We start from the raw sequence: 23,657 nt of genomic DNA, 5'->3' as shown, positions 1-23,657 counted from the left end.
TTAGTGGTACATATATGAAGCCCTGGGTCCAATTCCTCAGTACCACATTTTTAATTTTTTTTAATCTAAGATGTTATTTACATATTTGTTGTTTTTGTGCCAATGATGGGGCTTGAACTCAGTGCCAGGACTCTGTCTCATAGCTTTTTTACTCAAAGCTGGTATTCTACCACTTGAGTCACAGCCCTATTTCTGGCGTTTTGGTGGTTAAGAGTTTCATGGACTTTCCTGCCTTGGCTGACTTTGAATCATTATCCTTGTATCTCAACTTTCTGAGTAGCTAGGATTACAGGCATGAGCCATTTGCACCTATAGTTGCATTGCAGCTTTAAGAGAAAAAAAGCCATTTAGGATTCTTAAGATCATCTAGTTATTTTTAGGTTTCTACTTATCTGAGGAATTGAGCTGCTTCCTGAAAGAAGTATTCTGTGTTTAATAAGATTGCTGTCTTTATACTTAAAACTGTGAAATCACTGTTATGCCTCTGTGAGCCTCTGCTGCTCAGATTGCTGACCTTACCTCGGCCTTTTCTAATCCTAGCAATGCAAGACATGAGCACCATCTCTAGCACCCACTTCTGCTTTTCATTTCAAAAGTCATTTGATTCTGACAGTTACTAAACCATGAAAGGATGGTCTTTCCCTGATAATTTCCTCCCTTTGGCCAAAGTAAAAGGAGCTGTTCACCCAACAGAAAGTCATTTGTGTACATTTAGGAAGATGAACCAGTTACCCATTTTCCTGATGTAAGAGTCAGCTGATCTTGAGCTCATATTGTGAAGCTATGTCTGATCACTTTGTCCAGTGTGAGTTTCCCATCCCATGTCTATCTGTTTGTAGGATGGGTCCTAATGCCCCTCTTGGGACTGAGTAGAAATCCCAACAAGTATAGAAACCAGCCCTAAAGTATTAATTCACCAGACATCAGTGGCTCATGCCTGTAATCCTAGCTACTCAAGGGGCTGAACTCTGACAATCACAGTTCCAAGCCAGCCCAGGCAGACAAATACACAAAACTCTTGTCTCCAATTGACCACTGAAAAAAGCCAGAAGTGGAGCTGTGGCACAAATGGTAGAGCACCAACTCCGAGTGAAAAAGCTAAGATACTGCACACAGATGGGTTCAAGCCCCTGTAACACTCACGTGTGTGCATACACACAAATGGGTTAGAGTCAACCCCACTTGAAAAAAACAAAATGTATAATGTCTAACTTTGTGCTGCCAAGTTTGAGCCAAGATCCATGGTAGGACAGTGACATCTAGTGGTCCATCATTAGAAGAACCTTTAAGCTAGGTGCTGGTAGCTTATGGCTGTTATGATCCTAGTGATTCCAGAAGCTGAGATCTGAGGATTACAGTTTGAAGACAGCCTGAGCAGGAAAGTACATGAAACTCTTATCTCCACTTAGCAAGCAAAAAGTCAGAAGTGGGTGGTTCAAGTAGAAGAGCACTAGCCTTGATCAGAAAAGCTAGGGGATAGCACCCTGGCCCTGAGTTCAAGCCCCAGGACTAATACACACACACACACACACACACACACACACACACACACACACACACACACACATCATACAGGGCTGGGAATATGGCCTAGTGGCAAGAGTGCTTGCATGGTATACATGAAGCCCTGGGTTTGATTCCTCAACACCACATATATAGAAAACAGCCAGAAGTGGCACTGTGGTTCGAGAGGTAGAGTGCTAGCCTTGAGCAAAGAGCCAGGGATAGTGCTCAGGCCCTGAGTCCAATGCCCAGGACTGGCACTAAAAAAGAATTCATATAAAACATCAAAAAAAGCATCCAAAAAGCATATTTATAGATATTGATAGATATATTGGATTAATGGGTGGATACATATATGTGTGTGTGTGTGTATATGTGTACATATATACACACACACATAGATAATGACAGAAGATAGATGGGTATAATTGATTATATCTATCCTTAATTATATATTTTTTCATGAATTTCCACCTTTTCCTTTCAGTGATTCCCTATAGGTCAGTGATCATCCCCATTAAAAAGCTGAGCAATGCGATCATCACATCAAATCCCTGGATCTGTGTGTCAGGAGAGTTAGGAGACACAGGAGTAATGCAGATTCCCAAAAACCTCCTGGAGATGACTTTTGAGGTGAGTCTGTTCATCTGGGTCCAAACAGAAGATGTATTTCTTTCTACGGGAGTCTAGCTTTGCTTTCCCTTTTTCCTTCAGTCAAATAAAAGAAGGAACACACAAGCAGGCTGGATGACTTTTGTGTTTGTAGGCTATAATTATATTATAGACTATTGTTGTCTAATGCCTTTCTGGTTGTAATAGGCTATACTAGGTCCTATTCCATGATCCCCAGTGCCAGACACAGAGCCTCCCAAGCAGAGAACATTGGAATAAATACTTCTTCACCTCCCAGACCCACTTATCCTTACACACAAGCACCAGAGCCCTGGCATAGATGCTCATGGCTTTTACAACACATGGGGGCATTTAGAGTGTAATTTCTATCTGTCCTCAGCACCAAAAAACAAAAAATCAAACATACCACTTTGAGTGATTTTATAACATTCCCTTTTAACCAGGCACCAGTGGCTCATGCATGCTTGTAATCCAAGCTACTCAGGAGGCTGAGATCTGAGCAACAAGGTTTGAAGCCAGCCCAGGCATAAATATTTCCCAGAGAGTCTCTTATCTCCAAGTAACAGCTGAAAGTCGAGCTGTAGCTCAAATGGCAGAGCATCAGCCTTGAACAAAATAAAGCTAAGGGATAGCGCGCATGTCCTGATTTCAAGCCTTAGTACCAGCAAACACACAAAACCAATTAATATTATCATCAGCTTTGTGGTCTCACCTGGTGAAGGATTTCGCTGTATTTGAGTCCCCATGCAGGTTGGTTCTGATACACAGGAAGATATGCTTGCTTTTCAGGAGGGAAGTGGTTCTAGCTGCAAGTCTCTCCTGGGCTCTAGATATAGCAGTTTCCACTTCAAGTTGTAACATTCTGTAGGAGTAATGGACTCACAGCCATCTGTTCATGAAAGATTAAAGCCCTCACTTCCTCCCCACTACCAATTATGTAACACAGACCTTGCTGTAAGTCCATCTTGCTGTCTCCAAGCTCTAGCTCCCATCAGCTGTCTCTTCTTCCCATGTCTTCTGCATTCCTCCAGGTCACTGTGACACCTGAACCTTGAGACACAAGGACGTCTTATGCTTCCAGAACTTCCACCTTTGATGGCTTTGTCCTCCAGAACTTAATTAGCATTTGAGTTTGCATTCCTCTTGCTACTGCTTTATTTTGTACTTGTCCACCTCAGTAGTCAGCCCACGTGCTTAATTTCACTTTGCACAGCTGGGTTATTTATGGTTAGCTCCAAAAGTATTAACTGGAGAATTCCAGAAATAAGCAGTTGATAGGTTTATGGGTGTAAGGGTTGCAGGGGTGTGTTTATGTTTCAGAATACTAAGATCTAAACTCAGGTCCCTTGCTTTTATTTGTTTGTTTGTTTGTTTGTGGGGGAGAGTACCCTACCACTTATGTCACATCCTAGCCCTTTTATTTTACTTATTTTTAAATCTCTGTCCCTTAACTTTTTCATTCAAGGCTGGAGCTCTTACCTCTTGAGCTACACCTCCACTTCGGCTTTTTCGTGGTTAATTGGAAATAAGAGTCTTACAAGCCAGGTGCTGGTGGCACACACTTGTAATTATAGCAACTCAGGAGGATTTTGAGGATCATGGTTTGAAGCCCGCCTGGGCCATGAGACTCTTCCTTCAATTAATAACCAAAAAGCCAGAAGTGGAGCTGTGTCACAAGTGGTAAAGAATTCAAGCAAGCCACAGGACCAGCAAAAAAAAAAGTCTCAGGTTTTCCTGCCCAGGCTGGCTTTGAACCTTAATCCTCAGATCTCGCCTTCTAAAATAGCTACAGTAGATTACATGCATGAGCCATCAACACTCAGCTTCATTTTTTTCTCTAGATAGCACCCATTCCAACTTACTGAAATTCCTCTCATCCTTTAGGACAAATAACTGTTTTATGAGGTATAAGGTTTCTGGGTTCCTCCATAGATATCTTCTGCCCTTGTTAGGTCTATAGTCTGGCACCCACCATGATGGATGGCCAGTGTTGATCAGTCTTCTGTCTCTCCTTGGCTCCCTGAATGGTTTCTCTAGAGCAGATGCACAGTAGGCCTCTAGTTATAAAATGGAGCTAGGTTCTACTGTAAAGCTGAGATGGGATCATTGTTCTGACTCCGCTGTGGTCCTGTCTCTGCAGTGCCAGAACTTGGGGAAGCTTACCACTGTGCAGTTAGGTCATGATAACTCCGGGCTGTTAGCCAAATGGCTAGTGGACTGTGTCATGGTCAGAAATGAGATCACCGGACATACATACAGGTAAGCAAATGGCCTCAGGAGTTCCTGACAGAAGGTTGTAAATAGTTTTTGTTCTAAAGCTTTTTTCACTGTTTTTTTTTCCCTTTAAACTTCTGAGGTTTGAACTTAAGGCTTCCCAATTTTTAGGCAGGCACTCTACCACTTGAACCATGCCCAACACTTCATTCTTGTGAACTTTAGTTTGGAGGGGGAGGGGTATTGCTTTATATAATATAAAATTATTCCCCAAAACTTTTTTTTTTTTTGGCCAGTCCTGGGCCTTGCACTCAGGGACTGACCACTGTCCCTGGCTTCTTCCCGCTCAAGGCTTAGCACTCTGCCACCTGAGCCACAGCGCCCCTTCTGGCCGTTTTCCGTGCTGGGGTGCTGGGGAATCGAACCTAGGGCTTCATGTATGGGAGGCAAGCTCTCTTGCCACTAGGCCATATCCCCAGCCCCCCAAAATGCTTTTAAAAAGCATTTGTTGCTAATTCTTTTTAGTCCACAAGTGTTAGAAGAGACATGTGTAAGTATGAGGGAAGCAAGGTGAGTGAAAGAAAAGACATTGTTCAAAAAGAAATGTACTGGGGCTGGGGATATGGCCTAGTGGCAAGAGTGCCTGCCTCGGATACACGAGGCCCTAGGTTCGATTCCCCAGCACCACATATGCAGAAAACGGCCAGAAGCGGCGCTGTGGCTCAAGTGGCAGAGTGCTAGCCTTGAGCCGGAAGAAGCCAGGGACAGTGCTCAGGCCCTGAGTCCAAGGCCCAGGACTGGCCAAAAAAAAAAAAAAAAAAAAAAAAAAAAAAAAAAAAAAAGAAATGTACTCATGGGGGCTTGGACTATGGCCTAGTGGTAAAGTGCTCGTCTCATATACATGAAGCCCTGGGTTCCATTCCTCAGCACTACATATATAAAAAAAGCCGGAAGTGGCACTGTGGCTCAAGTGGCAGAGTGCTAGCCTTGAGCAAAATGAAGCCAGGGACAGTGCTCAGGCCCTGAGTTCAAGCCCCAGGACTGGCAAAAAAACAAAACCAAACAAAAAGAAATATACTCATGGGCTGGGAATGTGGCTTAGCAGCACAATGCTTGCCTAGCATGCATGAAGCCCTGGGTTCGATTCCTCAGCACCACATAAACAGAAAAAGCCACAAGTGGCACTGTGACTCAAGTGGTAGAGTTTCAGCCTTGAGCAAAAAGAAGCCAGGGACAAAACTGAGGCCCTGAGTTCAAGCCCCAGGACTGGCAGAAAAAAAAAAAAACAAAGACATGATTTATGACACTGTAATCCCTCGGTACATCACATTTATAATAACAATTTTAAATAAATAATAAGACAAAAAAGGTGTACCTGGTGGTCACACCTATACTTCTAGAATGTGGGAGGCTGGAGTTTGAGGCCAGCCTTCAGACAACAAAAAGGAAGCTTAAAACAATTCTGGTAAGGAAGATGAACTCTCAGCTGTCACCAGCGCTACCCTACATGGCCATCCTCCTCTTTGCTCCTGGAGCTTTATTTCTAACTGGAATATGTGCAAAGTAACCAGACAGAGCCAGGCACAAGGGACTCGGGAGGCTAAGATCTAAGCATCACAGTTCAAAGCCACACTGGGCAGGAAAATCCATGAGAGTTTCATCTCCATTTAATAAGCAAAAAGCTGGAAGTAGAAGTGTGGCTCAAGTGATAGAGCACCTGTCTTGAACAAAAAAAGAAAAGGAATAGCTCCCAGGCCCTGAGTTCAAGCCCTCGCAATTTGGAGCTGTGTAGACAGATGTCCTGAGGACTTCAAGGTTCATACTGAAGTGTTTCCAGGAATGAAATGCCCTGATGTCTTATTTTGCAGTAAAATATTCAACCAGAAAAGCACACAGCAAAATGTTAAGTCTGTGATAAGAGTATGGGTTTCCCCTGGATACTGTATATATTGGTATTAGAACTAGGGAAGGGAAAGGGAATATCAAAATCGAGATACAAAGGATAAAAAGACAAACTATTCCAAAAGCAATACTTATAAAACCATTTGGTGTAAACCAACTGTACAACTCACGGGGCGGGGCGGGGAGAGTGGGGGAAAATGAGGGAGAAGGTAACAAGTTGAACAAGAAATGTACTCACTGCTTTACATATGAAACTATAACCCCTCTGTACATCACTTTGGCAATAAATAAGCAATTATTTAAAAAAAAAAAAAAACAGTATGGGTATCCACGGAGCTAGGAGTGTGGCCTAGTGGTAGAGTGCTTGCCTAGCATTCATGAAGCCCTGGGTTCGATTCCTCAGCACCACATAAACAGAAAAAGCCCCAGTGGCACTGTGGCTCAAGTGGGATAGTACTTGCCTTGAGCAAAAGAAGCTCAGGGACAGTGTCCTGGCCCAGAGTCAAAGCCCAGGAATGGCAAAAAAAAAAAAAAATAGATAGATAGATAGATAGGTAGATGTCCACCATTCTCTCTTCTACTTTTTAGTATTTTTCATAGTAAGCAATATCCAGTCATAAACATGCTGGGCTTTACCATTCCTATCTAATTAAAATGAATAAACCAAAACAACAACTGCTGACTGAACAGGCGGTATGCCTGCAGATTCCCCTGTGGACGGTGGCTGGGCAGAGGCATTGACGACGGGAGCCTGGAGAGGGTCCTCATCGGAGAGCTCATGGCATCCCCCTCAGAGGAGGACCTGGCTCGGCAGTGCCGCACTCCCCCTCAGCAGAAATCGCCCACCAGCGCCAGGAGACTGAGCATCACCTCCCTGACAGGAAAGACCACCAGTGAGTACTGAAGTCTCTGCTTTCCAGTGTGCTTCAAAGGTTGAATGTGGTTTTCAGCCACCAAAGACAACAGCTGCATTCATGCTATGGACAGGAGATTAAGAAAGAAAAAAGAAAGAAAACTGAGCCCGGCATCAGTGGTTCACACGTATAATCCTAGCTACTCAGGAGGCTGAGATCTGAGAATCATGGTTCAAAGCCAGCCCAGACAGGAAAGTCCATGAGACTCTTACCTCCAGTTAGCCACCGGAAAACTGGAAGTGGCACTGTGGCTCAAGTGATAGAGTGCTAGCCTTGGATCTGAGAAGAAAAGAAAAGAAAGGAAATTGATGCCAGGCACCAGTGGCTCACACCTGGTATCCTAGCCACTCGGGAGGCTGAGATCTGAAGATTATGGGTCAAGTCAGCCTGGGTAAAGAAGTCTATGGAACTCTTACCCAATTAACCAGCAAAAAGCAGAATGTGAAGCTGTGGCTCAAGTGGTAAAGTGTCAGTTCTGTCCCAATACTGGCACACAGAAAAGAGGAAGAAGGGAAGGAAGGAAGACCTTTGCCTTTACTCACCCAGGATCCCAAAGGTGGGAAACATCTGAGGGACAATGATAGGGGTCTTCCCCACCAGCTCCTCACACCCAGAGAATTTCTATCATTTTGTGACAGGCACCAGGCCAGGTGACTTATGCCTAACAGCATAACAGGTGTTTTGTCTCCTGTTTTCAGTTGAAAAAAGAAGCAAGTGCTTGGCTTGGTTTAGAGGTTGTAGGCAATCAGGCTGGCTTTGAGCCAGGATCTTCAGATCTCAGCCTCCTGAGTAGTTGGGATTACAGGTGCAAGTCACTGGTGCCCAGCTTGGATTCTTTTTCTTTGTGCCAAGATGAAGTCCTTGGCCAAGCCAGCCTGCTCCAGTGCAGTGTTTCCTGCAGAGGGGCCACCACTGGCACTCCACAATACTGAGTTTGTCTCATAAGAAAGCAACCACTGTGTTCATTGTTTTCCAGAGCCCAATGCCGGGCAGATCCAAGAAGGGATTGGAGAAGCTGTGAACAACATCGTGAAGCATTTTCACAAACCTGAAAAAGAGGTATTAGGGCCATCACACAGGCCCATGGGCTTTGTGCGCTGCTTGTACAGGTGGTGCAGTGGGCAGCGCCCATGCTGCATTCTCCTGGGTGAGCTCTGGGCTGGCTGCGGTGACCTGCTCCCTCAGCCCTTGTCCTCTAGGGTTGTCTTAAACATGGAAGCCCCAGTTATGCCATAGCACTGTGTGTTATGCTTCACAGAGAGGGAGCCTCACAGTGCTGCTGTGTGGAGAAAATGGACTGGTGGCAGCACTTGAGCAAGTTTTCCACCACGGGTTCAAGTCTGCCCGCATCTTCCACAAGAATGTCTTCATTTGGGACTTCGTGGGTAAGTTAAACAGATAATCATTATTAGAAAGTCATTGAAAGGCTTCTTGGAAAACTCCAGTGTTCAGGAATTCAAATGAATAGGGCTATTGATTAGGGAGTATTTTTTTTGTGTGTGCTGGTACTGGGGCTTGAACTCAGGGCCTGGACCCTGAGCTTTTTCACTCAAGACTAATGCTACCACTGGAGTCACAGGTCTACTTCCAGCTCTCTTGGTAGTTTGGTGGAGATAAGAGTCTCATGGAGGGGCTGGGAATGTGGCTTAGTGGCAGAGTGCTTGCCTAGCATTCATGAAGCCCTGCGTTCAACTCCTCAGCACCACATAAACAGAAAAGGCCAAGTGGTACTGTGGCTCAAGAGGTAGAGTGCTAGCCTTGAGCAAAAAGAAGCTAGGAACAGTGCTCATGCCCTGAATCCCAAGCCCCAGGACAGGCAAAAAAAAAAGTCTCATGGACTTTCCTGCCTCTGGCTGGTTTTTTGCAATGAGATCCTCAGAAATCAGCCTCCTGGGTAGCTAGGATTACTGGCCCAAACCACCAGCACCCAGCTTGTGATTTTTTTTTTGGGGGGGGGGGTGTGGATGGGTCAGTCATGGGCCTGAATTCAGGGCCCTAGGTGCTGTCCTTGAGCTTTATCTTATTTTATTTGGGGTTTGTTGTTGTTGTTTTGCTAGTCCTGGGGCTTGAACTCAGAGCCATGGCACTGTCTCTGAGCTTCTTTCACTCAAGGCTAGCACTCTACCACTTGAGCCACAACACCACTTCTGGCCTTTTTTTATGTGGTATTGAGGAATCAAACCTAGGACTTCATGCATGCTAGGCAAGCACTCTATCACTTAACCACATTCCCAGCTCCCCTGAGCTCTTTTGTTCAAGGCTAGTACTCTACCACTTTGAATCACAGCACCATTTCCAGGTTTTGGGTAGTTAATTGGACATATGAGTCTCACAGGGACTTTTCTGCCCCAGGTTGGCTTTGAACTCATTCCTCAGAGCTCAGCCTCCAGAGTAGCTAGGATTATAGGTATGAACCACTAGCACCACCCAGCTTATGATTTTTTGCTCTGTATGCAGCTCTTTTTTAGACTTCCCACTTCATTAAAGGTACAATTAATAATTTTGTGTTTTGTAAATAGGCTGATTACACCTGACTACAAATTTTTGGGCAAAAAAGGAACAGAACTAGGCCCCAGGAATGCTTCTTCTGGAATACCTGGAGCCACATTGAGTGATCTGTGTTTGGACCTCTCCACGAGATTCCTCAGGTCCATCCACAGATCTCCTTGAGAGGTGTCAGGCAGCACTCTAGAGCACAACGCCATCAGGTGATCATCATTGCTAGCTATTCCCCTATGTTCCGATCTGAAGAGGCTTGGTTTTGTGAATTTCTATTTCATGAAGGTATTTTAAAGAGAGTAAACAGTTGGACAGGGTTGTACCTGCCTTTAATCTGAGCTACTCTAGAGATTGATGTAGAAAGGTAAAGAACTTAAGGGGACCCTGAGCTCCAGAGCAAACTTGAGACCAACCTATATACCTTAGTGAACAACAAGTGCAGGCAAGGATGAGGGGAAAGAAACCCTCATACACTTAGTGTTGCTATGATGGAAGTTAGTATGGAGCTTTCTCAAGAAACTATAGAACTACCTAGCTATGCTCTTTCTGGCTATGTATCCGAAGGCTTAGTATAAGTCAATAATAAATATACCTTCACTCATGTTTATTACAACATTATTCAAAATAGCCAAGATATGGAATCTGCCTGGCTATTCATCACCTGATAAATGGCTAAAGTGTGGTACATATACACCACAGAGTATATCAGCTGTAAAGAGGATGAAGTTGTGCATTTGCAGGAAAATGGGTAGAACTGGCAAACATCACATTAAGAAAAATAAGCCAGACTAGAAAGAGAAATACCACATGTTCACTCCCTTATGCCAACACTGGACCTTTAAAAAAAAGTATAAAACAAGGGGACTGTTTGCAGATAATAGCAAGCAAGAGGACTAACAACAAAAAAGGAGAGGGTAAAGGGATGTGGTCACAATATTCATACTCATTTATGAAAATAGACTAAATTGTTTCAAGGGAAGCCAGATGCCCGTAGCTCACATCTATAAGCCTAGCTACTCAGGAGGCTTGAGATCTGAGGTTTACTGTTCAAAGTCAACTGGGACAGGAAAGTCTATGAGACTCTTATCTCCAATTAAGCGCCAAAAAAAAGTCAGAAGTGGAGCTCCAGAAGGTGTCTCAAGTGGGAGAGCAGTAGCCTTGAGCAAAAGAGGCTTAGGGATACCCCGCCCAGGCTCTGATTTCACCAGAGTTCAAGTCCCAGGACCAGCACCCATGCGCGCCGCACACATACACACTGTTTAAGGTGAGGTAAGAAAAAATAGTGGAGTAGAATTTGATCAAAGTACATCATATTCATTTATGGAAATACTGTAATGAAAAATTAGTATACATTAATTAACAAGAAAAAAAAAGGCTGGGGATATAGATCAGTGGAAGAATGCTTGCCTAGAATGCAGTGAGGCTGCAGGCTCAAACCCCAGTGCCATAGAGTAAACTTTCCAGTCTTCTGAATGCAGCCTTGACTAGAATTCCTTGCTGGGAACATACTGTCCTTCCATGAAGCATGGACATGTGGAGCCATTCTCCCATCCATGCTAAAGTCGCGATTTGAGCTAGAGAGGAACAGCTCTAATGCAAAGCCCTTTTGGTGTCCCCAGAATAAAGTAAACAATGAGTCTTGCTGTGCGGGAAGCATTGGTGTGATTGCTTTCTTTCCTCAGAGAGAGCAGTGGCTTATTTCGAAACCACTGAGCGGATTGTGGACAGTGAGGCTGATACCCTTGTTCAGAGGTCATCCTGCAAAACCTTCTGCCACTATGTGAGCGCGATCAACGCTGCGCCCAGGAGCATCGGAAAGGATGGCAAATTTCAGATCTTAGTTTGCCTTGGAGCCCGGTACAGAGCCACTTTCTCACTTTTTGTACCTGTGGGGCATGGGAAGGTAATGTTGCAGCTCAAACTCAGAGCCTGGGTCCTGGCCTTTAGCTCTTTCACTCAAGGCTGGAGCTCTACCACCTGAACCACACCTCCACTTCTGGCTTTTTGATGGTTAATTGGAAATAAGAGCCTCAGGCACTATGCTTTTCTTTGAACTACTATCCTCATATCTCAGCCTCCTGAGTAGCCAGAATTACAGTTATGAGCCACCAGTGCCTGGCACACTGTGGGATCTTGCTGTGTGTTGTCTTCTCTAAGACTGTTTCCTATCCCTTTACTTATTTTATTGTATTTATGTTTTTATAGTGTTCAGTTTCAGACTTAGAGCCTTGAGCATGCTAGGCAAACACTCTACGCCTAAGCCACACACCCCCACAGCTGCCCCCTTGTTTTGGCATGATAACATTGGTGGGCTGAACAGGTGGCTCAAATGGTAGAACACTTGCCTAGCCATCACAGGTTCCTGAGTTCAAACTCCAGTATCCCCCTCTCCCTCTCTCTTTCTCTCTCTCTCACACAAATACACACACACACACACACACACACACACACACACACACACACGCATGCACGCACAGATACACATAGGAACTAGACAGTTTGCTCATTTGTAAGCAGCTCTCAGAACTGTAGGCTCCACACATGGACCTTAAAGGATTGGTGGAGGACAGTAACGGGCGCTGAACTCCAGACATCATGAGTGCTTGGAAGGTGTTGGGATGGAGTCTCACACTTTCCAAGACCTGGACCACAGTTCTCTGGTGCTTCTTGAAATAGATGGGATAACACCTCACCCAGTGATTGGTTGAGAAAAGGGTCTAGGGCTGGGATTATAGGCATGAGCCACCACGTTTTCTCCTAAACTTTGAGATTCATAGTGGCTTTGCTTTGGTTGTCCTTGTCATGAAAGGCACATGGAGGGATACTGAAGATGCTCAAGGCACCGAGCCACAGATTTGATCGAGAACCAAATGTGACTTGTCCTGCAAAAGCAGCTGGCTTCCAAAAACCCCAAGTTCCGGGGTTGAGAATATGGCCTAGTGGTAAAGTGCTCACCTCATATACATGAAGCCCTGGGTTCTATTCCTCAGCACCACATATATAGAAAAAGCCAGAAGGGGCACTGTGGCTCAAGTGGCAGAGTGCTAGCCTCGAGCAAAAAAGAAGCCAGGGACAGTGCTCAAGGCCCTGAGTTCAAGCCCCAGGACTGGCAAAAAACAAAACAAAACAAGAACTCAAGTTCCCTGTTTCTTTATAAAAGGGGCAACTTCAGCTATGTGTGTGTACATTCTTTTTAAGTATGATCTGTGTCTCCTTTTATCTCTGTACCGCTCCAACTTATTAGACCGACACAAACCCTCTTCTGGGTTACAGAATCTGCTGTATGTGTTTCTGCTTTGATTTTGTTCCTCACCTTGTTACATGAGTTTTGTTATTTTTTTTTTTTAAAGCAGGACTGGCCTTGTAAGTCAGTGAGTGTTTACATAGTATGTGTGAGACCCTGGGTGCAAGCCCTAGCACCACAGGGAAAGAAAGCAGGCATCAGTGGCTCCTACCCAGAATCCTAGCTACTCAAGACACAGAAGAGTCTGTGATACTTCATCTCCAATTAATCAGCAGAATGCTAGACTAGAGGCTTTGCTGAAGTGATAAGAACACCAGCCATGAGTAGGCTGGCTGAGAGAGTCAGAGGACTGGAGTCAAGTCCCAGTACCTGCAACAGAAATCACAAGCTGTAATCCTAGCTACTTGGGAGGCAGAGACCAGAGGACCACGGTTCAAGTTCAGTCTGGGCAAAAAGAAATTTGCAAGGCAGGTACCAGTGGCTCATTTCTATAATCCTAAGGTACTCAGGAGGCTGAGACGTGAGGATCCCAGTTCAAAGCCCGCCCAGACAGACAAATCTGAGATATTTTTTTTGGTGGGGGGGTCATGGAACTTGAACTCGGACTGGGTACTGTCCGTAAGCTCTTCAGCTCAAGGCTAGCACTCTACCACTGAGCCATTTCCGATTTTCTGGTGGTTAACTGGAGATAAGAGACTCTTGGACTTTCCTGCCTGGGCTAGCTTTCAACCAAGATCCTCAGATCTCAGCCTCCTGAGTATGATTACAGGCGTGAGCCGCCTGCACCTGGCCTGAGAAATTTTTATTTCCAACTAACCAGCAAAAAAAGCTGGAAATGGAGGTGTGGCTTCAGTGGTAGAGCATTAGACTTGAGTAAGAAAATGAGTCCAAAGCCCTAAGTTCAAGCCCCAGTACTGGTGCATTCACACACACACACGCACACACACACAATGACATTCTAGGGCTAGGGGCATGGCTTAAGCACAAAGCCTTAGTTCAAACTTTCCCACCACTAACAAGGTTTTTTTTCCTCTTCCTGTTACTGTTACTACTGTTGTTCTTGCCGTGCAAGGGTCAGAGGTGCTGGGGAAGCACTCTGCTCCTGAGCCACATACCCAGAGCCTCTGCTTCTTTTTGTTTGACTTTGGATCAGACTTTCAATCTCTAGCTTATACCTCTGTAGTACTGGGACTACAGGCAGGTGCCACCAAGCCTAGCTGTTGTTGGTTGGGGACTTTTCTGCCTGGGCTGGCTTCAAACCCCAATCCTCAGATCTGCTTCCTGAGTAGCTAGGATGACAGGTGTGAGCCACCAACACCAGACTGGTCTTACTCTTTTGACCAGTAAATGTCCAACATGGTAGCTTTGGTTTTCTCTGGTGGCTGGATTATGCACTAGCAAAGTTTCCAGGTCTGTAGATGCTATGGCAGGATTCTGGGGACCTTGTGTGCTCAGACCTTGTCTGTGTTTGGGTCTGCAGGGACCATCTGCTCCCACAGTGGATCCCCTTGTTGGCCGCGTGCCCTGCAGTCCCCCGGATGTATGAGGAGAGCGCACTCCTGCGAGACCGCATGGCCGTCAGCGCCCTGGTCCGCATCCTGCAGACCATCCAGGACTTCGCCGTCATCTTGGAAGGCTCTCTCATCAAAGGGGTGGACGTGTAGCCGCCTGCAGTCCTGGCCCCTGGCCACTTCGCTTTCCCCAGCCGTGGGGACCCCACTTGGGCCTGTGACCATGATGAACCCCGAAAGGGCCCCCCCCACCGTGGCCCCCATGTCCAGCTCCACTCTGCAGCCCAGGCCAAGTGCCCTATTGTAGTTCGTTTGAACCTGGAGTTTAGTATAAAATAGAGTATTTTCATGTGTTAGATGTGTGTAAATACGCTATCTTCTTTAAAAAATTCTATTACTCTAATAAGATACTTTCCTAGATTGACTATTCATGTGATTAAATAAAAGAAAAAAAAAAACCTAAGTAGCTTAAAGTAGTGGGGGGGGGGGCATGGTGCTAGTCAGGAGGAAGCCAGTAAGCCTGTAAATCTCCACCACCAGCCACCCAGTGGTCCCAGATGCAGCCGTCCTTCTGTCTGTCCACCTACCTATCCTGCTGTCCTGTGTGGAGAATGAATGTACGCACCATGCCTGCTGTATCATAGTCTTTGATGTGAGTTTTAAGTTATAAACCATTTTATACATTTGAACAAGTCCTTTTGGAAATTGTTTTCAATTAACACAAGGTGTAAAAATCTGACTCCAGGGGCTGGGAATATGGCCTAGTGGTAAAGTGCCCTGGGCTCAATTCCTCAGCATCACATAAATAGAAAAAGCCAGAAGTGGCGCTGTGGCCTTGAGCAAAAAGAAGCCAGGGACAGTGCTCAGGCTCTGAGTTCAAGCCCCAGGACTGGCAAAAAAAAAAAAAAAAAAAACTGATTCCAGTATTGAAACCCCAGAGCCCAGGCCAGCTTTATTCTTGGCATTTTTATTACTGTTGTTTGAGGTAGGGTGGGAGATGAGAGTTGCAGCATTAGTGTCATTGGAGTCATAATGCTTGAGGCAGCACTTTGATAGCACCAGATAGGCCCCAGGCCTCAGCCCCTCAGAAGGAATGTGCGGGGAGGTGGGGAGGTGGTGGCTCAGAATGTTTTTGTGAAAGTATTTGTTAACCATGATAATGCAAATAGCAGGGCTATAGGAAGGTCGAGCCCTTTCTGGGGGTCTGAAGGCAAACTCTGCATTCCTAGAAAAAGACTGGCCCTGAGGAGCTAAGACCCCCCCAGAACGAAAAATGACCAACAAAAGTTAGGGCTTACTTTCCAGTGTGGTATTTATAAGGAAATGATGTCAGCCAGGAGGTGGTGGCTCATACCTGTAATCCCAGCTCCTCAGGAGGCTGAGGACCGAAGTTTGAAGGCAGCCTGGGCAGGAAAATCCAGGAGACTTGTAGTTCCAGTTAACTACCAAAAAACTGGAAGTGGAGCTGTGGCTCAGGTGGTAGAGTGTTAGCATTGAGCACAAAAGCTCAGGGATAGTGCCAGACACTGAGTTCAAGCCCCAGGATGGTTGGAAGAAAGTCAGTCAGTGAGCAGTTAGGTTTGTTTGAGTTCATCTTCCGGCAGGCGCTGATAGCTGGTTAGCAGTGAGACAGCTTCAAACCCAAACTCCCTGCCCCCCTTCTGCCTTCCCACCTTCTATATGAAGGGCCCGCCATTGAGCTGCCAGCAGCCCCAGGGATGCACTGCTGAGGGTACGCTGCCGAAAGGGACTCGGAAGATGGCTCCGGGAGACCACAAGCTTGTTTACCTCAAAAGAAAGTGTGACAACCCTGGGGACACCAGCAGGGTCCTGTGCAGGTAGGAGAGTGGATCTCCAAGCACTGTTCCCAAGGACACAGCCAACACTCAGGGAATTGAGGTGACCTCCTGCACACCCCAGCTGCCCTGGACAACCAGAGCCTGGACCCAGACCACTTTCCTACACCAAGCTGCAGGAAGCACCCCCCTCAGGGCATTCCTACCCATACTTTTTCCTTCTCCTGGGTCTTTATTCAGCCACCCATACAGATAAGAAATTATATCCCCAGCCGAGCACAGTGGCTCCCTCCTGTAATCCCAGCTACTCAGAAGGCTGAGGATCAAGTCCAGACAGGAAAGCCTGTGAGATCTTAACCTCCAATTAAGCAGCAAAAAATCTAGACATGGAGGTGTCCCTGCAGTGGTAGAATGCTAGCCTTGAGCTGAAAAAGGAAAGTGAGAGTGTAAGGTCCTGAGTTTAAGCCCCAGTACTGGAACCACGTGTGTGTGTGTGTGTGTGTGTGTGTGTGTGTGTGTGTGTGTGTGTGTGTGTCATAATGCTCATTTATGAGGACTATGAATTATTTTAACAGATTTCTCTGAAGCTATCAAAACTGGGAGCAAAGTTGCAAGCCTGTGAATGAAAGTATCATTTTAACATGTTTCATGTAGAAGTTCATCCCATCGTGTATAGTATGACTATGGCTAATTAAAAACCTGGGCCCCCTTTCCCAAGGAAGCTCGGGCTCCTCCTGGGGCAGCTCCCTACCCCTACCCCACTCCACACCCCCAACAATGGGAAATCATGGCCTTATTGAATAAGTGTTATTAAATAAATTATTTGCGAACAGCATCAAATCCTTTTGGATCCAATGTGATGAGTAAGAAGTAGCCTTGTGGTAGCCAGGGCTCACCTAGGGGGAGTCTAGAAATAAGACTTCACCCAAGCCCTGGTGGCTCTCACCTATAATCCTAGCTGCTCAGGAGGCTGAAATCTGAGGATCACAATTCAAAGCCAGCCCAGGCAGGAAAATCTGTGAAACTCTTATCTCCAGTTAATTACCAGAAAACCGGAAGTGTTGCTGTGGCTAAAGTGCAGAGTGCCAGCCTCGAGTGAAAAACCTAAGGCACAATGCCAGGCCCTGAGTTCAAGCCCTAATACCGGCAATAAAATAAAACTAAAGTTAAATAAAAAAGCAGTAGACAAGGACATCAGATCCCAGAAAAGTATTAATATTTATTGATAGCTCTGGGAATCTAGTTGTTTATAATGAAATAAGAATTATGATTTTTCATTTAGGAAACTGTGAATATTTTCTGTGAGGTTTACACACACTTGTTTATGTTTCAGTATTCCCACACCTTAACTGACTGGGGACAGAGTCTGGGGCTCTTCCCTACCCTCCTAAAGGGAAGTGCATTTCCAGCTCATCTGTGTCTCTGGCCATCTCCACTTCCTATATAACTTGTTTTGGTATAACTAGGAAACCAGAAAGACAGGTAAGCCCCTTATTGCTATGAAAATACATCAGACAACCTGAATAAAATGAATTCCAACTTTAAAAGAGGTTGCTGTTATAGTGCCACCAAAGAACTAAGGCCAGGCACTGTGGCTTATGACAGTAATCCTAGCTACTCAGGAGGCTGAGACTAAGAATCAAGATTTGAAGCCAGCTAGGGCTGGAAAGGCCCGGAGACTTATTTCTAACTACTCAAAAAAGGCAGGAAATGGTGCTGTGGCTCTAATGGTAGAGCGCTAGCCTTGAGCAAAAGCAGCTCAGGGACAGCACACAAGTGCACAAGGCTTGAGATAGGGTATATCCTAAAGTCCCTGACTTCAGATAAAAACAAGGAGTCCCAGAACTCATTGGAGCTGATGTCCCCAGCAAGGATTAGCTCAAGTCCAGCTTCAAAAAACATCCTGGAGGGGCTAGGAATATGGCCTAGTGGCAAGAGCGCTTGCCTCGTATACATGAAACCCAGGGTTTGATTCCTCAGCACCATGTTTATAGAAAATGGCCAGAAGTGGCACTGTGGCTCAAGTGGCAGAGTGCTAGCCTTGAGCAAAAAGAAGCCAGGGGCAGTGCTCAAGCCCTGAGTTCAAGCCCCAGGACTGGCCAAAAAAAAAAAGTCCTAGAAAGCACTGAGGGCTGTAATCCTAGCTACTCAGGATACTGAGACCTGAGAATTACCATTCAAAGCCAGCCCAAGCAGGAAAATCTGATTATCTCCATCCAGTTAACTAGCAAAAAGCCAGATAGGAGGTGTGGCTCAAGTGATAAGAGTGCTATCCCTGAGCAGAAAAAGGTACTAAGCAGCACAAGCATCAGAATCAAGTATTACTATCAGAGGTGGGAGAACTTCCTCAAATAAACCTTTGAAGGGATCCAGTATGCCCTGAGGTGCTGCAAGGGCAGTCTAGAGTGTCTGGGTCCCAAACTTTACTGTGCACACCAGATTCTGTTTCGAGCAGACACACAGGCAAGGGTTTCCTATTGCTAATGACAATGTAAAACTTGGAAAAGCCCTCTGTACTGCCTGAGCTGTGTCACTGTACCCTGTCTTTTTTTAAAATAGCATTTCTGCATTTAAATTATTGTTTTCATTTGTATTGTTAACATAGTATACAAAACTGGAGTTTTTTCCCCTCATCTGAATGAACATAACATGAAAATTAAAGAGTATTGTGATTTTAAGCACTTTAACATATCAGAAAAACTGACGTGGGTTTTTCAGGGTTTGGAGTACATTTCAATATGACTTTTCATGCTTTGTTCTTTGCAAATAAAACTGTGGGGTTGATACTTGGCTTTGCTTCATTATTGGGGAATCCTATTTCACGGGGCTTTAAAAAGTCTTTGGAAAACAGAGAGCATATCCAAACCATTATACAGTTTTTTTAAAAATCCCTACTGCGCAGCTGCTTATCCAGAGGAGTAAGAAAAGGTGAGCCGTGTGCTGGCGCTGGCGCTGACTCGCACCTGTAATCCTAGCCATGCCAGAGGCTGCTATCTGAGAGTCATGGATCAAAGCCAGGAAAGCCATGACACTCATCTCCAGCTAAACACCAAAAAGCTGGAAGTGGAGCTGTGGCTCTAGTGGGTAGAGCACTAGCCTTAAGTGAAAAAAGCTCAGGGACAGTGCCCAGGCTCAGAGTTCAAGCCCTGACACACACATACAAACCAAAAAAAGAAAAAGGGAAGCAAGCAAGCAAATTTGAAGTGGAAGTTTGGCTCAAGTTGTAGAGTACCAACCAACCTTGAGTGAAAAAGCCCAGCAAGAGCGTGAGGCCCTGAGTTCCAGCCTTAGTACCAATTAAAAAAAAAAAAAAAGAAAAACAAGGAAATAAAAGGATTTTACTTACAATATGAATGTGGCATGATTCGTTTGACATTTAAATTTTTCCTAATTCTGCACCTTAATGCTGCTATGATGTAAACTACTCAGCCACTCTGATGGTTCACTATTTTGAACAAACTACAACAAATAAGCATTCTCGTCTTCTGAGAAATTATTTCGTAGGTCAAAGGCAAATGTTGACAATTGCCTGATTCATCTTAATTTTTTTATAATTCTGTTGATTATCCTGACAGGCCATCATAGTTTTATTAAAAATAGATGATCTAGGGGTTGGGAATGTGGCTTAGTGGTAGAGTGCTTGCCTCGTATACATGAAGCCATGGGTTCGATTCCTCAGCACCACATATACAGAAAAAGCCAGAAGTAGTGCTGTGGCTCAACTGTAAGGGTCCTAGCCTTGAGCAAAAAGAAGCTAGGGACAGTGCCCAGGCCCTGAGTTCAAGCCCCAGAATTGGCAAAAAACAAACAAGAAAGATGCTCTAATCTATCTGGAGCAATTTTTCTGGGCTGCAAAGCCTAAAATAAATCATTCAAAATTAGATCTGACAGGTAGATCAGCTCTGTCCCACAACACAGTATAATCCTGAGGTCCATCATTTGCTTCCCAATAACCTAGGTTCTTTTTTATTTATTTTATTATTATTATTATTATTTTGGTCAGTCCTGGGCCTTGGACTCAGGGCCTGAACACTGTCCCTGGCTTCTTTTTGCTCAAGGCTAGCACTCTGCCACTTGAGCCACAGTGCCACTTCTGGCCATTTACTATATATGTGGGTGCTGGGGACTCGAACCCAGGGCTTCATGAATAGGAGGCAAGCACTCTTGCCATTAGGCCACACTCCCAGCCCTAACTTAGGTTCTTAAATGCCTCAGAACTTACTAGGTTACTTAGTAACATCCTGGTCAAAAATAGCCAGCAATGGTAACTCACTCCTATAATCAGGAGGCTGAGATCTGAGGATCCTGGTTCAAAACCCAGGTAGGAAAGTATGTGAGACTCTTCAATTAACTATCAGGATGCTGGAAGTGGAGCTGACTCAAGTGCTAGAGCTCCAGCCTTGAGTGAAAATGCCAAGTGAGAACAGGAGGGCCTGAGTTCAAATCCCATTACTGGAACAAAAACAAAGTAATTATCATTTTCTGTATCGAGAACAACTAGAACTCTTAAAAAGAAAAGAAGATGAAAGGGAGGAGGAAGGAAGAAGAGAAAAGGGAGGAAGAGAGCATGCATTTTCAATGTAGGTTGTTTTTGTTGGTCTTGGGGCTTGAACTCAGGGCCTGGGTGCTGTCTCTGAGATTTGTCATTCAAGGCAAGTGCTCTCTATCATTCTGAGCCACAGCTCCATTTCTGGTATTCTGGTGGCTTACTGGAAATAAGAGTCTCTGAGACTTTCCTGCTGTGGCTGGCTTTGAACCAAGATCTTCAGATGTCAGCCTCCTGAGTAGCTAGGATTGCAGGTGTGAGCCACTGGTGCCAACACAACCTAGTTTCTTAGATTTTTACACAATTTTGACATATTATGACTTTTAAAGCTCTTTCCTGAAAACTCTTTGCCTTGCTGGCCATTCATCCAAAACTCACATATTACAGCCACACTCAATCCCAACCAAGCCTCCAGGTATACTGGGCCACCTGCCTTAGGCTAGTTTCCTGAATCAAGAAAAGCAGCCCGGGCTGGGAATATGGCCTAGTGGCAAGAGTGCTTGCCTCCAACACATGAAGCTCTCGGTTCGATTCCCCAGCATCACATATATGGAAAACGGCCAGAAGGGGCGCTGTGGCTCAGGTGTCAGAGTGGGAAGAAGCCAGGGACAGTGCTCAGGTCCTGAGTCCAAGGCCCAGGACTAGCCAAAAAAAAAAGCAGCCCAACTTGCCGTTTCCCTTCTGACCTGGCTACCAAGGCAGTGTGTGCCTTCCTAACAGACTGAAGTAAACTGCTTTGATCATTTAGAAAGCCAGCATTCAACATGGCTGTATTTTTGTTTGGTTTTGTTTTTGTTGCCAGTCCTGGGGCTTGAACTCAGGGCCTGAGCACTGTTCCTGGCTTCTCTTTGCTCAAGGCTAGCACTCTGCCACTTGAGCCACAGTGCCACTTCCGGCTTTTTCTATATATGTGGTGCTGAGGAATCAAACCCAGGGCTTCATGTATACAAGACGAGCAGTTTACCACTAGGCCATATTCCCAGCCCCATAGCTGTATATTTGCCACGACAATGGACTGAATTCAGGGCCTAGATTTGCTTGGCTTGTTTAACTTGGCTGGCATTCTTACCACTTGAGCCATGCTTCTACCAGCTTTTTGCTAGTTAATTGGAGATGGAGTCTTGGAACATTTCTGCCCAGGCTGGCTTCAAACCTCAATCCTCCAGATATCAGCCTCCTGAGTAACTAGGATTACAGGCATGAGCCACAAGTTGCAGTAACATGCAATATTGTTAAACTATGACTATTTCTTCTTCTGAATTATTTTTGTAATCTTTCCCAATATACAGAGATGGGGGGTATGGGTACTGGGGCTTTTATTTAGGGCCTTGTACTCAGTTTTTTCCACTCGAAGCTGGTGCTCTAGTACGCGAGCCACACCTCTACTTCTGGCTTTTTGCTGACTAGTTGGAAATGAGAGTATTAGGGATTTTCCAGCCTGGGCTGGCTTTGGAACACAATCCTCAGATCTCAGCCTCCTAAGTAGCTATGATTACATGCTAGAGCCATGGCCCACCTTTTGTTTTTAACAGGAATGTTTGTTTTTAATTCTGTACTTCAAAGCATCTGATATGTAAACATTTCCTTTTTCTAATTTCTGGTGTTATTTGGGAGTGCGAGAGATATGCAGGATTAAACCAGGGCATCTTGCTGGCTAGGCCAAGTGCTTACCATTAAATTAATTCTGGTGCTTTCTGTTGCATAGAAATGTTTCACTTTTTTTTTTTTTTTTGTCAGTCATGTAGGGCTTGAACTGGGCCTGGGCACTGTCCCTGAACTCTTTCACTCAAGGCAAGTGCTCTACCACTTTGAGCCACAGCGCCACTTCTGATTAATTGGAGATAAGTGTATGAAAGTAAAGTTTTTAAACTCCAGGCCCAAAGTCCAGGAGGCCCAAGTTAGGTCTGCCTACTTGTCCCCTTATGCCAAATAAACATGGTGAAGAGAACAAAGAGATTATTTGTATGGCAGCCATGAGAAGATAGCACTTAAGTGCACCCTCAGACATATTCCTGGCATAGACATTAGCTTTAGCTTTAAATTGACAAAAAATTAGGGGATGGGGCAAAAAGCATACATGACAGTGTCTCACACCTGTAATCCTAGCAACTCAGGAGGCTAAGATCTGAGGGTCCCAGTTTGAAGCCAGCCTAGGCAGGAAAGACCGTGAGACTTACTTAACTCCAATTAACCACCAAAAAGCTGGAAGTGGAACTGTGACTCAAAGTGGTAGAGCACTAGTCATGAAAACAGAAGCTCAGGGATAGCGCCCAGGCCTTTGGGTCAAGCCCTAGCACTGGTGTGTGGGTGTGGGTGCGTGCATGCACGGGCATGTGCGCAGGTGCTTGCACACACACAGAGAGAGAGAGAGACAGACTGACAGACACACACACACACAGAGTAGCCCTCATTCCAGGTGGGCTAGTCTGGTTGTTGCTTGTCTATTCTGGCTCTCCCAGTCCTAGCTCTGGAGAGGTTCTTGTGGGTGTCATCATTTGACAGGAACAATCTGGTTTCTCTGGGTGATTCGAACAGCCTCAGCCCCCAGTGGGGGATGGGAAGGGGGAGTCTAGCCTGAGCTTTTAACTTCTCTTCATTGGGGCCTTTAACCACAAGGTAATAAGAAGGCACTGCCTGTCAGAGGAGCAGTTTCTCCTTGGTCACAAAATCCTTATCCATAAATTTGCCCATCTTGGAATGCCAGGTGGTTAGGGGTAGGGGGAAAAGGAAACAAGTGGAGAGACTGAGCCAAGGACCTACATACAAAATGGAGGCATGCATTCTGCCTTCAGTGAATTCAAGGCCTAAGTAAATAGTCAATGCTTTTTAGCCAAAGCAGGTATGTTTGTAAGTGTGTGTGTGTGGGGGGGGGGTGCGCTCTTTTGTGTGAGCCAG

The 23,657-nt window shown here is 45.3% G+C and overlaps 1 protein-coding gene and 1 long non-coding RNA gene across 3 annotated transcripts in view; both read left to right on the top strand.

Moving 5' to 3' along the window:
• Dennd5b (DENN domain containing 5B) overlaps nt 1-15,160 on the top strand; it is a 148,333-nt gene extending 133,173 nt beyond the window's left edge. For both annotated transcript variants that reach the window (XM_048366961.1, XM_048366951.1), the window contains 7 exons: nt 1,991-2,136; nt 4,277-4,395; nt 6,958-7,145; nt 8,143-8,225; nt 8,425-8,551; nt 11,348-11,522; nt 14,390-15,160. In XM_048366961.1, coding sequence (XP_048222918.1) covers nt 1,991-2,136; nt 4,277-4,395; nt 6,958-7,145; nt 8,143-8,225; nt 8,425-8,551; nt 11,348-11,522; nt 14,390-14,573 — 1,022 coding nt within the window. In that variant the 3' untranslated portion in view covers nt 14,574-15,160. The remainder of the gene's footprint in view (nt 1-1,990; nt 2,137-4,276; nt 4,396-6,957; nt 7,146-8,142; nt 8,226-8,424; nt 8,552-11,347; nt 11,523-14,389) is intronic.
• Nucleotides 15,161-20,040: 4,880 nt separating this feature from the next.
• LOC125366383 lies at nt 20,041-20,462 on the top strand. Its single transcript, XR_007213828.1, has 2 exons — nt 20,041-20,174; nt 20,415-20,462. It is a non-coding gene; the product is annotated as an uncharacterized LOC125366383 (long non-coding RNA).
• Nucleotides 20,463-23,657: the final 3,195 nt, after the last annotated feature.

The sequence above is a fragment of the Perognathus longimembris genome, chromosome 1 (genome assembly GCF_023159225.1).
Source record: "Perognathus longimembris pacificus isolate PPM17 chromosome 1, ASM2315922v1, whole genome shotgun sequence".
NCBI classification, from domain to species: domain Eukaryota; kingdom Metazoa; phylum Chordata; class Mammalia; order Rodentia; family Heteromyidae; genus Perognathus; species Perognathus longimembris.
This window is presented reverse-complemented; position numbering and strand designations above follow the sequence as displayed.